Source organism: Scyliorhinus torazame, chromosome 16 (genome assembly GCF_047496885.1).
Source record: "Scyliorhinus torazame isolate Kashiwa2021f chromosome 16, sScyTor2.1, whole genome shotgun sequence".
Lineage (NCBI taxonomy): Eukaryota > Metazoa > Chordata > Chondrichthyes > Carcharhiniformes > Scyliorhinidae > Scyliorhinus > Scyliorhinus torazame.
The window spans coordinates 68,575,748-68,588,699 of record NC_092722.1 but is presented as its reverse complement, the minus strand read 5'-3'; the positions used below and the strand labels follow the sequence as shown (position 1 = coordinate 68,588,699).

Genomic DNA, 12,952 nt, shown 5'->3' with positions numbered 1-12,952 from the left:
ACCCTCACTCCTGCTCTGTGTGTTCCTCAGTCCCCTCGTCACCCTCACTCCTGCTGTGTGTGTGTTCCTCAGTGTCCTCGTCACCCTCACTCCTGCTCTGTGTGTTCCTCAGTGTCCTCGTCACCCTCACTCCTGCTCTGTGTGTTCTTCAGTCCCCTCGTCACCCTCACTCCTGCTCTGTGTGTTCCTCAGTCCCCTCGTCACCCTCACTCCTGCTCTGTGTGTGTTCCTCCGTCCCCTCGTCACCCTCACTCCTGCTCTGTGTGTTCCTCAGTCCCCTCGTCACCCTCACTCCTGCTCTGTGTGTGTTCCTCAGTGTCCTCGTCACCCTCACTCCTGCTCTGTGTGTTCCTCAGTGTCCTCGTCACCCTCACTCCTGCTCTTTGTGTTCCTCAGTGTCCTCGTCACCCTCACTCCTACTCTGTGTGTGTTCCTCAGTCCCCTCGTCACCCTCACTCCTGCTCTGTGTGTTCCTCAGTGTCCTCCGCACCCTCACTCCAGCTCAATGTGTGTTCCTCAGTCCCGTCACCCTCACTCCTGCTCTGTGTGTTCCTCAGTCCCGTCACCTTCACTCCTGCTCTGTGTGTGTTCCTCAGTCCCCTCGTCACCCTCACTCCTGCTGTGTGTTCCTCAGTGTCCTCGTCACCCTCACTCCTGCTCTGTGTGTGTTCCTCAGTCCCCTCGTCACCCTCACTCCTGCTGTGTGTTCTTCAGTGTCCTCGTCACCCTCACTCCTGCTCTGTGTGTTCCTCAGTCCCCTCGTCACCCTCACTCCTGCTCTGTGTGTTCCTCCGTCCCCTCGTCACCCTCACTCCTGGCCTTACCTCCACCATGGGGAAGAACATTCCAATGAGGAAGTTTGATGTCCAGTTTGAACATCCGGCCACGGCCACGGCAGCTGGTCGAGGGCCTTGACTGAAGAGTTCAGCGACGATGAACCAGGGTATGGGACCCGGACCAATCTCGAAGAAAGCCACAAATCCAAAAATTGCCACGATGCTGAGGTAGCTGAGACTCGGGGTTGACTTCTGCAGGTGAGAAATCACTGTCAGCTCAGGGTCACCGGACTCTGTGTTCATGGACAGGAGGGTCACAGATCGAGGATCGTAGTGAGGGCATGGTGTCAAGGTTCATGGACAGGGAGCTCGCGGATCGAGGATCGGAGTGAAGGCTCAGGTCAGGGCTGATAGACAGGGGTCACGGATCGAGGAACGGACTAACGGCTCAGGGTCAGGGTTCGTAGACAGGGATCACGGATCGAGGTCCTAGTGAGGGCTCAGGGTTAAGTCTGTCTCCCTCTATCTTTCTCTCTCTGTCTCTCCAAATCTCTCTCTCTGTCCCTCTCCCTCTCTGTCTATCTCTCTGTCTCTCTCTCTCTGACTATCACTCTCTCTGTCTCTCCAAATCTCTCTCTCTCTCTCTGTCCCTCTCTCTCTGGCTCGGCAACTCTCTCTCTGTCTCTTCCTCTCTGTCTATCTCTCTCTGTCTCTGTCTCTCTCCCTACGTCTTTCTCTCTCTCTGTCCCTCGTGTTCTTTAGACAGATATATGAACGGGCGGGGAACAGAAGGAAGTAGATCCTTGGAAAATAGAAGACAGATTTAGATAAAGGATCTTGATCGACGCAGGCTGGGACGGCCGAAGGGCTTGTTCCTGTGCTGTAATTTTCTTTGTTCTTTGTTCTCTCTCTGTCTCTCCAACTCTCTCTCTGTCCCTTTCTCTGTCTCCCCAACTCTCTTTCTGTCTCTTCCTCTCTGTCTATCTCTCTCTATGTCTCTCCCTCTCTGTCCCTCTCTCTCTCTCCAACTCTCTCTGTTTATCTCTCACTCTGTCTCTCCCTCTCTCTCTCACTATGTCTTTCTCTCTCTGTGTCTCTGTCTCTCCAACTCTCTCTCTGTTCCTCTCTCTCTCTCTCTGTCCCCCCCAACTCTCTTTCTGTCTCTCCCTCTCTGTCCATCTCTCTCCCTCTCTGTCTACCTCTCTGCCTCTCTCCAACTCTCTCTCTGTCTCTCTCTTTGTCTCTCCCTCTCTGTCTCACTCTGTCTCTCTCTCTTTCTCCCTCTGTCTATCTCTCTCTGTCTCTCCCTCTCTCTCTCTCTCTGTCTCTCTCTCCCTCTCTCTCTGTCTCCCCTCTCTCTAGCCCCCTCTCTCTGTCTCTCCCTCTCTGTCTCTCCCTCTCTGTCTATCTCTCTGTGTTCTCCAACTCTCTCTCTGACTCTCCCTCTCTGTCTATCTCTCTCTCTGTCTCTCCCTCTGTCTTTCTCTCTGTCTATCTCTCTCTCTCTGTCTCTCCAACTCACTCTCTCTGTCCCCCCCCCTCTCTCTCGCTGTCTATCTCTCTCTGTCTCTCCCTCTCTGCCCATCTCCCGGTCTCTCTCTCTCTCTCCAACTCTCTCTCTGTCTCTTCCTCTCTGTCTATGTCTCTCTCTGTCTCTCCCTCTGTCTTTCTTTCTGTCTCTCCAACTCTCTCTCTCTGTCCCTCTCTCTACCTCTCTGTCTATCCCTCTGTCTCTCTTTCCAACTCTCTCTGTCTCTCTCTCTCTCTGTCTATCTGTGAGCCAGCTTACAGTGCAGACTTTGTTCGCACTGAGTGCTGAATTTGGGTGCATTTGAGTGCTATAGTGAGAGTTTGGTGACTGAGGGAGTTAGGTGAGGAGGGAGCAAGGTGCTCCTTTCATTTCATTTCCTCAAAGAGCGAGAAGGGAGCCAGGAGTTTACAGAGAGTGCAGCTGACTGGGAGCAGAGTCGGAGGGCGGAGTTCCAGTTGGTCCACAGGGCAGCTACATTCTGTAAGGTAAGAGTTATTCGTTTTGGGTTTTTAACATTTTAATTTTTAAATTGTTTTATTTTTTGTGTTTGTTTTGTTTTTTGGGGGCAGCAAGCTATCATTGTATCATTTCGCAGAATCACCAATTTTAGAGGGTTCACTTGGGAGAGTAGCAACAGTATATATCTATATATATATTTCTTTTTTAAAGGGCCTAATGGGTGTTTAATCGTTTCTTTTTTTTACCCCTTTAAATCTCCTTGGTAATTCAGATCAGAAGGGATGGAGGCTAGGGCAGTTGCATGCTCCTCCTGTAGGATGTGGGTGGTGAGGGATACCACCGGTGTCCCCGCTGACTATACCTGCGGGAAGTGCACCCTACTCCAGCTGCTCAGAGACCGTGTTAGGGAACTGGAGCTGGATCAGCCGGGAGACAGAGTGGGTGATAGAGAAGAGTTACAGGGAGGTAGCCACATGCAAGGTACAGGACAAGAGTAGCTGGGTTAGAGTCAGGGGAAGGAAAACAAACGGGTAGACAGTGCAGGGATCCCCCGTGGCCGTTCCCCTTCAAAACAAGTATACCGTTTTGGATGCTGTTGGGGGGGATGACCTACCGGGGGAAGGCCTTAGCGGCCAGGTCTCCTGCACTGAGTCTGGCTCTGTGGCTCAGAAGGGAAGGGGGAGAATAGAAAAGCCGTAGCGACAGGAGACTCAATGGTTAGGGGAATGGATAGAAGATTCTGTGGTCGCGAGCGAGGCTCCCGTAAGGTATGTTGCCTCTCGGGGGCCAGGGCCAGGGATGTCTCGGATCCAGTCTACAGGATTCTTAAGGGGGAGGGGGAGCAACCAGAAGTCGTGGTGCACATTGGCACCAACGACATAGGTAAGAAAAGGAATGAGGATCTAAAAAGTGATTTTAGGGAGTTAGGTTGGAAGCTAAAGAGCAGGACAAGCAGAGTAGTGATCTCAGGATTTTTACTGGTGCCACGTGCAAGTGCGGCAAGGAACAGAGATCTGAACACGTGGCGACAGAGCTGGTGCAGGAGGGAAGGCTTCAGATATGTGGATCATTGGGATATCTTCTGGGAAAGGTGGGACCTGCACATGAAGGACGGATTGCACCTAAACTGGAGGGGCACCAATATCCTGGGCAGGAGGTTTGCTAGAGCTCTTTGGGAGGATTTAAACTAGTTTGGCAGGGGGATGGGAACCAGAGCTATGGATCAGAGGATAGGGTAGCTGTTGAACAGGCAGAAATAGTATGCAGCAAGTCTGTGAGGAAGGATTAACAGTTGATAGGGCAAAGTTGCACTCAGTGGAATGGGTTAAAGTGTGTCTGTTTCAATGCAAGGAGTGTCAGGAATAAGGGAGACGAACTTAGAGAATGGATCAGTACTTGGAACTACGATGTTGTGGCCATTACGGAGACATGAATTTCACAGGGGCAGGAATAGTTGTTAGATGTTCCAGGGTTTAGATGTTTTTTTCAGAAGAATAGGGAGGGAGGTAAAAGAGGTGGGGGAGTGGCACTGTTAATTAGGGAATGCACCACAGCTGCAGAAAAGGAGGTAGTTGAGGAGTGTTTGTCTACTGAGTCAGTATGGGTGGAAGTCAGAAACAAGAAAGGAGCAGTCACTTTATTGGGAGTTTTCTATAGACCCCCAATAGCATCAGAGAGATGGAGGAACAGATTGGGCGGCAGATCTTGGAAAAGTGCAGACGTAACAGAGTTGTTGTCATGGGTGACTTCAACTTCCTTAATATTGACTGGAACCTCCTTACTGCAAATGGTTTGGATGGAGCAGATTTTGTCAGGTGTGTACAGGAAGGATTCCTGACTCGATATGTAGATAAGCCGACTAGGGGGGGAGGCCATATTGGACTTGGTGCTCGGCAACGAACCAGGCCAGGTGTCAGATGTCTCGGTGGGAGACCATTTCGGTGACAGTGACCACAACTCCTTGACCTTTACCATAGTCATGGAGAGGGATAGGAACACACAGTATGGGAAGGTATTTAATTGGGGGAGGGGAAATTATACTGCTAGTAGACAGGAGCTGAGGAGCACAAAATAGGAACAATTGATCTTGGGGAAAGGCACAACAGTAATGTGGGGATTGTTTAAGGAGCACTTGCTGCGAGTGCTGAATAGTTTTGTCCCACTGAGACGAGGAAGGAATGGTAAGGTGAAGGAGCCTTGGATGACAAGAGAAGTGGAGCTTCTAGTCAAGAGGAAGAAGGAAGCTTACGTAAGGTTGAGGAAGCAAGGATCTGACTCGGCTCTAGAGGGTTACAAGGTAGCCAGGAAGGAACTCAAAAATGGACTGAGGAGAGCTAGAGGGGGCATGAAAACACCCTGGTGCGAAGGATTGGGGAATACCCCAAGGTGTCCTACACTTATATGAGAAATAAGAGGATGATCAGAATGAGACTAGGGCCGATTAGGGATAGTGGAGGGAACTTGTGCCTAGAGTCTGAGGAGATGGGGGAGGTCCTAAATGAATACTTTGCTTCAGTATTCACTAGAGAGAGGGACCTTGTTGCTCATGAGAACAGCGTGAACCAGGTTAATAGACTCGAACAGGTTAATATGAAGAAGGAGGATGTGCTGGAAATTTTGAAAAGCATCAGGATAGATAAGTCCCCTGGGTCTGACGGGATATACCCAAGGTTATATGGGGAAGCGAGGGAGGAGATTGCTGCGCCATTGGCGATGATCTTTGCGTCTGCACTCTCTACTGGAGTAGTACCGGATGATTGGAGGGAGGGGAATGTTGTTTTCCTGTTCAAGAAAGGGAATAGGGAAATCCCTGGGAATTACAGATCTATCAGTCTTACGATTGTGGTGAGCAAAATATTGGAAAGTATTCTGAGAGATAGGATTTATGATTATTTAGAAAAACATACTTTGATTAAAGATAGTCAGCATGGCTTTGTGACGGGCAGGTCATTGAATTATTTGAGGATGTGACGAGACACATTGACGAAGGTCGGGCAATGGATGTGGTGTATATAGATTTCAGTAAGGCATTTGATAAGGTTTCCCATGGTAGGCTCATTCAGGAAGTTTGGGGGCATGGGATACAGGGAAATTTGGCTGTCTAGACACAGAATTGGCTGGCCAAAAGAAGACAGCGAGTAGTAGTGGATGGAAAGTATTCCACCTGGAGGTCGGTGACCAGTGGTGTCCTGCAAGGATCTGTTCTGGGACCTCTGCTCTTTGTGGTTTTTATAAATGACTTGGATGAGGAAGTGGAAGGGTGGGCTCGGAAGTTTGCCGATGACACGAAGGTTGGGGGAGTTGTAGATAGTGTTGAGGGTTGTTGTAGATTACAACAGGACATTGACAGGATGCAGAGCTGGGCTGAGAAGTGGCAGATCGAGTTCAACCTTGATAAATGTGAAGTGATTCATTTTGGAAGGTCGAATTTGAATGCTGAATACAGGGTTAAAGGCAGGGGGCGCTATTCTCCCCCCCCCACGCCGGGTGGGAGAATCGCCGGGGCGCCGCGCAAATCGCGCCACGCCGCCCTGACCCCCGCACGCGATTCTCCCACCACCCCCCTGGAAACCAGCGGCGCACGATTCGCACCGGGCTGCTCGGAGAACCGGCGAGCGGCGATTCTCCGGCCGGATGGGCCGAGCGGCCGCTACGACGTGAAAGGATCCCGCCGCCGCCGTTCACCCCTGGTCGCTGCCGGCGGGAACTCTGCGGGAATGCTGGGGGGGGTGGCCTGTGGGTGGGGGGGGCACCTTCACCGGGGTGGCCTCCGATGGGGTCTGGCCCGCGATCGGGATCCACCGATCGGCGGGCCGGCCTCTCCCTCCCCCCCGGGCCTACCTCCTTCCGCGCACGGCCCCAGAACACCGGCTCCATGTTGGTGAGGGGCTGACGTGCGTAAGATGTTCCCCACGCATGCGCAGGATGGCGCGGCCCAACTGCGCATGCGCAGGATTGGCCTGCCCCAACTGCGCATGCGCGGGTTGGCGCGGCGCCAAGGACCCTGGAGCGGCGTGAACCGCTCCAGCGCTGTGCTGGCCCCCTGTGGGGGCCAGAATAAGTCGCACCCGGGCCCTGTTTGCGCCGTCGTGAAACGCGACGGCGTTCACGACGGCACGAACACTTGGCCTCAATATCGGAGAATCGCCCCCAGGATTCTTGGAACTGTGGAGGAACAGAGGGATCTCGGGGCCCACATACATGGATCCCTCAAAGTTGCCACCCAAGTTGATAGGGTTGTTAAGAAGGCGTATGTTGTGTTGGCTTTCATTAACAGGGGGATTGAGTTTAAGAGCCGTGAGGTTTTGCTGCAGCTTTATAAAACCCTAGTTAGACCACACTTAGATTATTGTGTCCAGTTCTGGTCGCCTCATTATAGGAAGGATGTGGATGCTTTGGAGAGGGTGCAGAGGAGATTTACCAGGATGCTGCCTGGACTGGAGGGCATGTCTTATGAAGAAAGGTTGAGGGAGCTAGGGCTTTTTTCACTGGAGTGCAGAAGGAAGAGAGCTGACTTGATAGAGGTGTACAAGGTGATGAGAGGCATGGATAGAGTGGATAACCAGCAACTTTTCCCCAGGGTGGAAATGGCTGTCACAAGGGGACATAATTTTAAGGTGACTGGAGGAAGGTATCGGGGAGATGTCAGAGGTAGGTTCTTTACACAGAGAGTGGTGGGTGTGTGGAATGCACCGCCAGCAGAGGTGGTGGAGTCAGAGTCATTTGGGACATTTAAGCGACTCTTGGACAGGCACATGGACAGCAGTAAATTGAAGGGGTGTAGGTTAGGTTTATCTTAGATTACGATAAATGGTCAGCACAACATCGTGGGTCAAAGGGCCTCTACTGTGCTGTACTGTTCTGTTTCATGTTCTATCTCTCTCTCTGTTTTTCTCTCTCTGTCTATCTCTCTGTCTCTCTCTCTCTGTCACTCCCTCTCCCCAACTCTCTCTCTCCCCCTCTCTCCCTCCCTCTCTGTCTCGCTCTCTGTTTCCCCCCCCCTCTGTCTCTCCGTCTCTCTCTCTCCCTCTCCCTCTCTCTGTCTCTCCCTCTCTGTCTCACACTCTCTGTCTCTCCCTCTCTGTCTCTCTCTGTTCCTCTCTCTCTCTGTCCCTGTCTCTGTCTCTCCCTCTCTGTCTCTCTCTCTGTCCCTGTCTCTCTGTCTCTCCCTCTCTCTCTTTGTCCCTCTCTCTCTCTCTCTGTCACTGTCTCTCTGTCTCTCCCTGTCTCTCTCTCCCTCTCTCTCTCTCCCTCCCTCTCTGTCTCTCCCTGTCTCTCTCTGTTCCTCTCTCTCTCTCTCTCCCTCTCTCTCTCTCCGTCTCTCTCTCTCTGTCTCTCTCTCTCTGTCTCTCTCTGTTCCTCTCTCTGTCTCTCCCTCTGTCTCTCCCTGTCTCTATCTCCCTCCCTCTGTCCCTGTCTCTCTGTCTCTCCCTCTCTGTCCCTCTCCCTCTCTCTCTGTCCCTCTCTCTCACTTTGTCCCTGTCTCTCTCTGTCTCCCTGTCTCACCCTCTCTTTCTGACCCCCTCTCTCTCTCTGTCCCTCTCTCTCTCTGTCCCTCTCTCTCTCTGTCCCTCACTCTCTCTGTCCCTCTCTCTCTGTCCCTCACTCTCTCTGTCCCTCTCTCTCTGTCCCTGACTCTCTCTCTGTCCCTGTCTCTCTCTCTGTCCGTCTCGCTGTATCTCCCTGTCTCTGTCTCTCTGTCTCTCCCTCTCTCTCTGTCCCTCTCCCTCTCTCTGTCCCTCTCTCTCTCTCTGTCCCTCTCTCTCTGTCCCTCTCTCTCTGTCTCCCTCTCAGTCCCTCTCGCTCTCTCTGTCCCTCTCTCTCGCTGTCCCTGTCTCTCTGTCTCTCTCTGTCTCTCTCTCTGTCCCTCTCTCTCTGTCCCCGTCTCTCTGTCTGTCTCTCTCTGTCCCTCTCTCTGTGCCCCCGTCTCTCTGTCTCTCCCTGTCTCTCTGTCTCTCCCCCTCTCTCTCTGTCCCTCTCTCTCTCTCTGTCCCCGTCTCTCTGTCTCTCCCTGTCTCTCCCTCTCTCTCTCTGTCCCTCTCTCTCTCTCTGTCCCTGTCTCTCCCTGTCTCTCTATCTCTCCCTTTCTTTCTCTCTCTGCCCCCCTCTCTCTCTGTCTCTCTCTCTCTGTCCCTCTCTCTCTGTCCCTCTCTCTCTGTCTCTCTCTCAGTCCCCCCTCGCTCTCTCTCTCTCTGTCTCTCCCTCTCTCTCTGTCCCTCTCTCTCTGTCTCTCCCTGTCTGTCTCTCCCTCTCTCTCTGCCCCCCTCTCTCTCTGTCCCCCTCTCTCTCTGTTCCCCTCTCTGTCTGTCTCTCTCTCTGTCTCTCTCTCTCTCTGTCTGTATCTCCCTCTCTCTCTCTCTCTCTGTCCCTCTCTCTCTCGCTCTCACTGTCCCCCTCTCTCTCTCCCTCGCTGTTTCTCCCTCTCTCTCTGTCTCTCCCTCTCTCTGTCCCACTCTCTCTCTGTCCCTGTCTCTCTCTGTTCCTCTCTCTCTCCCTCTCTCTCTCCCTCTCTCTCTCTCTGTCCCTGTCTCTCCCTCTCTCTTTCTGTTCCTCTCTCTCTCTCTCCCTCCCTCTCTGTCTCTCCCCCTCTCTCTCTGTCTCTCTGTCCCTGTCTCTCTCTCCCTCTCTCTCTCTCTCTCCCTCTCTCTCTCTCTCCGTCTCTCTCTCTCTGTCTCTCTCTCTCTGTCTCTCTCTGTTCCTCTCTCTGTCTCTCCCTCTGTCTCTCCCTGTCTCTATCTCCCTCCCTCTGTCCCTGTCTCTCTGTCTCTCCCTCTCTGTCCCTCTCCCTCTCTCTCTGTCCCTCTCTCTCTCTTTGTCCCTGTCTCTCTCTGTCTCCCTGTCTCTCCCTCTCTTTCTGACCCCCTCTCTCTCTCTGTCCCTCTCTCTCTGTCCCTCTCTCTCTCTGTCCCTCACTCTCGCTGTCCCTCTCTCTCTGTCCCTGACTCTCTCTCTGTCCCTGTCTCTCTCTCTGTCCCTGTCTCGCTGTATCTCCCTGTCTCTCTGTCTCTCCCTCTCTCTCTGTCCCTCTCTCTCTCTCTGTCCCTCTCTCTCTCTCTGTCCCTCTCTCTCTGTCCCTCTCTCTCTGTCTCCCTCTCAGTCCCTCTCTCTCTCTCTGTCCCTCTCTCTCTCTGTCCCTCTCTCTCTGTCTCTCTCTGTCCCTCTCTCTCTGCCCCCGTCTCTCTGTCTCTCCATGTCTCTCTGTCTCTCCCCCTCTCTCTCTGTCCCTCTCTCTCTCTCTGTCCCCGTCTCTCTGTCTCTCCCTGTCTCTCTCTGTCCCTCTCTCTCTCTCTGTCCCTGTCTCTCCCTGTCTCTCTATCTCTCCCTCTCTTTCTCTCTCTGCCCCCCTCTCTCTCTGTCTCTCTCTCTCTGTCCCTCTCTCTCTGTCCCTCTCTCTCTGTCTCTCTCTCTCTCTCTCTCAGTCCCCCCTCTCTCTCTCTCTCTCTGTCTCTCCCTCTCTCTCTGTCCCTCTCTCTCTGTCTCTCCCTGTCTGTCTCTCCCTCTCTCTCTGTCCCTCTCTCTCTCTGTCCCTCTCTCTCTCTGTTCCCCTCTCTGTCTCTCTCTCTGTCTGTATCTCCCTCTCTCTCTCTGTCTGTATCTCCCTCTCTCTCTCTCTCTGTCCCTCTCTCTCTCGCTCTCACTGTCCCCCTCTCTCTCTCCCTCGCTGTTTCTCCCTCTCTCTCTGTCTCTCCCTCTCTCTGTCCCTCTCTCTCTCTGTTCCTCTCTCTCTCCCTCTCTCTCTCTCTGTCCCTGTCTCTCCCTCTCTCTTTCTGTTCCTCTCTCTCTCTCCCTCCCTCTCTGTCTCTCCCCCTCTCTCTCTGTCTCTCTGTCCCTGTCTCTCTGTCCCTGTCTCTCTCTCTCTCCCTCTCTCTCTCTCTCCGTCTCTCTCTCTGTCTCTCTCTGTTCCTCTCGCTGTCTCTCCCTCTGTCTCTCCCTGTGTCTATCTCCCTCCCTCTGTCCCTCTCTCTCTGTCCCTCTCTCTCTCTTTGTCCCTGTCTCTCTCTGTCTCCCTGTCTCTCCCTCTCGTTCTGACCCCCTCTCTCTCTCTGTCCCTCTCTCTCTGTCCCTCTCTCTCTCTGTCCCTCACTCTCTCTGTCCCTCTCCCTCTGTCCCTGACTCTCTCTCTGTCCCTGTCTCTCTCTCTGTCCCTGTCTCGCTGTATCTCCCTGTCTCTCTGTCTCTCCCTCTCTCTCTGTCCCTCTCTCTCTCTCTGTCCCTCTCTCTCTCTCTGTCCCTCTCGCTCTGTCCCTCTCTCTCTGTCTCCCTCTCAGTCCCTCTCTCTCTCTCTGTCCCTCTCTCTCGCTGTCCCTGTCACTCTGTCTCTCTCTCTGTCCCTCTCTCTCTGACCCCGTCTCTCTGTCTGTCTCTCTCTGTCCCTCTCTCTCTGTCCCCGTCTCTCTGTCTCTCCCTGTCTCTCTGTCTCTCCCCCTCTCTCTCTGTCCCTCTCTCTCTCTCTGTCCCCGTCTCTCTGTCTCTCCCTCTCTCTCTCTGTCCCTCTCTCTCTGTCCCTCTCTCTCTGTCCCTCTCTCTCTGTCTCTCTCTCTCTCTCTCAGTCCCCCCCCCTCTCTCTCTCTCTCCCTCTCCCTCTCTCTCTGTCCCTCTCTCTCTCTCTCTCCCTGTCTGTCTCTCCCTCTCTCTCTGCCCCCCTCTCTCTCTGTCCCTCTCTCTCTCTGTTCCCCTCTCTGTCTGTCTCTCTCTCTGTCTCTCTCTGTCTGTATCTCCCTCTCTCTCTCTCTCTCTGTCCCTCTCTCTCCCGCTCTCACTGTCCCCCTCTCTCTCTCCCTCGCTGTTTCTCCCTCTCTCTCTGTCTCTCCTCTCTCTGTCCCTCTCTCTCTCTGTCCCTGTCTCTCTCTGTTCCTCCATCTCTCCCTCTCTCCCTCCCTCTCTCTCCCTGTCTCTCCCTCTCTCTTTCTGTTCCTCTCTCTCTCTCTCTCTCTCCCTCCCTCTCTGTCTCTCCCCCTCTCTCTCTGTCCCTGTCTCTCTCTCCCTCTCTCTCTCTGTCCCTCTCTGTCCCTGTCTCTCCCTCTCTCTCTGTTCCTCTCTCTGTGTCTCTCCCTGTCTCTCCCTCTCTGTCTCTCCCTCTCTCTCTGTCCCTCTCTCTTTCCCTCTCTCGCTGTCTCTCCCTCCCTCGCTCTCTCTCCCTCCCTCTCTCTCTCTGTCTCACTCTCACCAGCAGTCCGAGTGCGATGGTCATCAATAGGGCGCAGACAGCCATCCCTGCCAGACCAATCAGATGCAGTGTTCGGCGACCAACACGCTCAACCAGGAAGAGCTGTGGAGAGAGATATGAATCCGCGAATTATTCGGGAACATTCCATAGATAGGGTGACAGAGAAAGAGAGAGACAGACAGAGGGAGAGAGAGAGAAAGAGAGCGAGGGAGAGATAGAGAGACGGAGAAACATAGAGAGACAGAGAGAGAAAGGGAGAGAGACAGACAGAGGCAGAGACAGAGGGGAGAGACAGAGAGAGAGACACAGAGAGAGTCACAGACAGAGAGAGAGACAGAGGGAGAGACAGAGAGAGTCACAGACACAGAGAGATACAGATAAAGTCACAGAGGGAGAGACAGAGTGAGTCACAGACAGAGGGAGAGACAGAGAGGGAGACACAGAGAGAGTCACAGACAGAGAGAGAGACAGAGGGAGAGACAGAGAGAGTCACAGACACAGAGAGATACAGATAAAGTCACAGAGGGAGAGACAGAGGGAGTCACAGACAGAGGGAGAGACAGAGAGGGAGACATACAGAGAGTCACAGACAGAGAGAGAGACAGAGGGAGAGACAGAGAGAGTCACAGACACAGAGAGATACAGATAAAGTCACAGAGGGAGAGACAGAGGGAGTCACAGACAGAGGGAGAGCAGAGAGGGAGACACACAGAGAGTCACAGAAAGAGAGAGAGACAGAGAGACACACAGACAGAGACAGAGAGCGCTTGAGAGAGAGACACAGAGACGGGGCGACACGGTGGCACAGTGGTTAGCACTGCTCGGGTGACTGTGTGGAGTTTGCACGTTTTCCCCGTGTCTGCGTGGGTTTCCTCCGGGTGTTCCGGTTCCCTCCCACAGTCCAAAGATGTACCGGTTAGATGGATTGGCCATGATAAATTGGCCCTTAATGTCCAAAAGGTTAGGTGGGGTTACTGGGTTACGGTGATAGGGTGGAGCGTGGGCTTAAGTAGGATGCTC

General features: G+C 53.3%; 1 protein-coding gene across 2 annotated transcripts in view; it reads right to left on the bottom strand.

Moving 5' to 3' along the window:
* Nucleotides 1-12,952, bottom strand: part of LOC140392860 (solute carrier family 2, facilitated glucose transporter member 1-like) — a 119,286-nt gene that overhangs the window by 17,070 nt on the left and 89,264 nt on the right. For both annotated transcript variants that reach the window (XM_072478603.1, XM_072478602.1), the window contains exons 8-9: nucleotides 11,933-12,034; nucleotides 825-1,028 (exon numbers count right to left, since the gene is read on the bottom strand). In XM_072478603.1, the coding sequence (XP_072334704.1) occupies nucleotides 825-1,028; nucleotides 11,933-12,034 (306 nt within the window). The remainder of the gene's footprint in view (nucleotides 1-824; nucleotides 1,029-11,932; nucleotides 12,035-12,952) is intronic.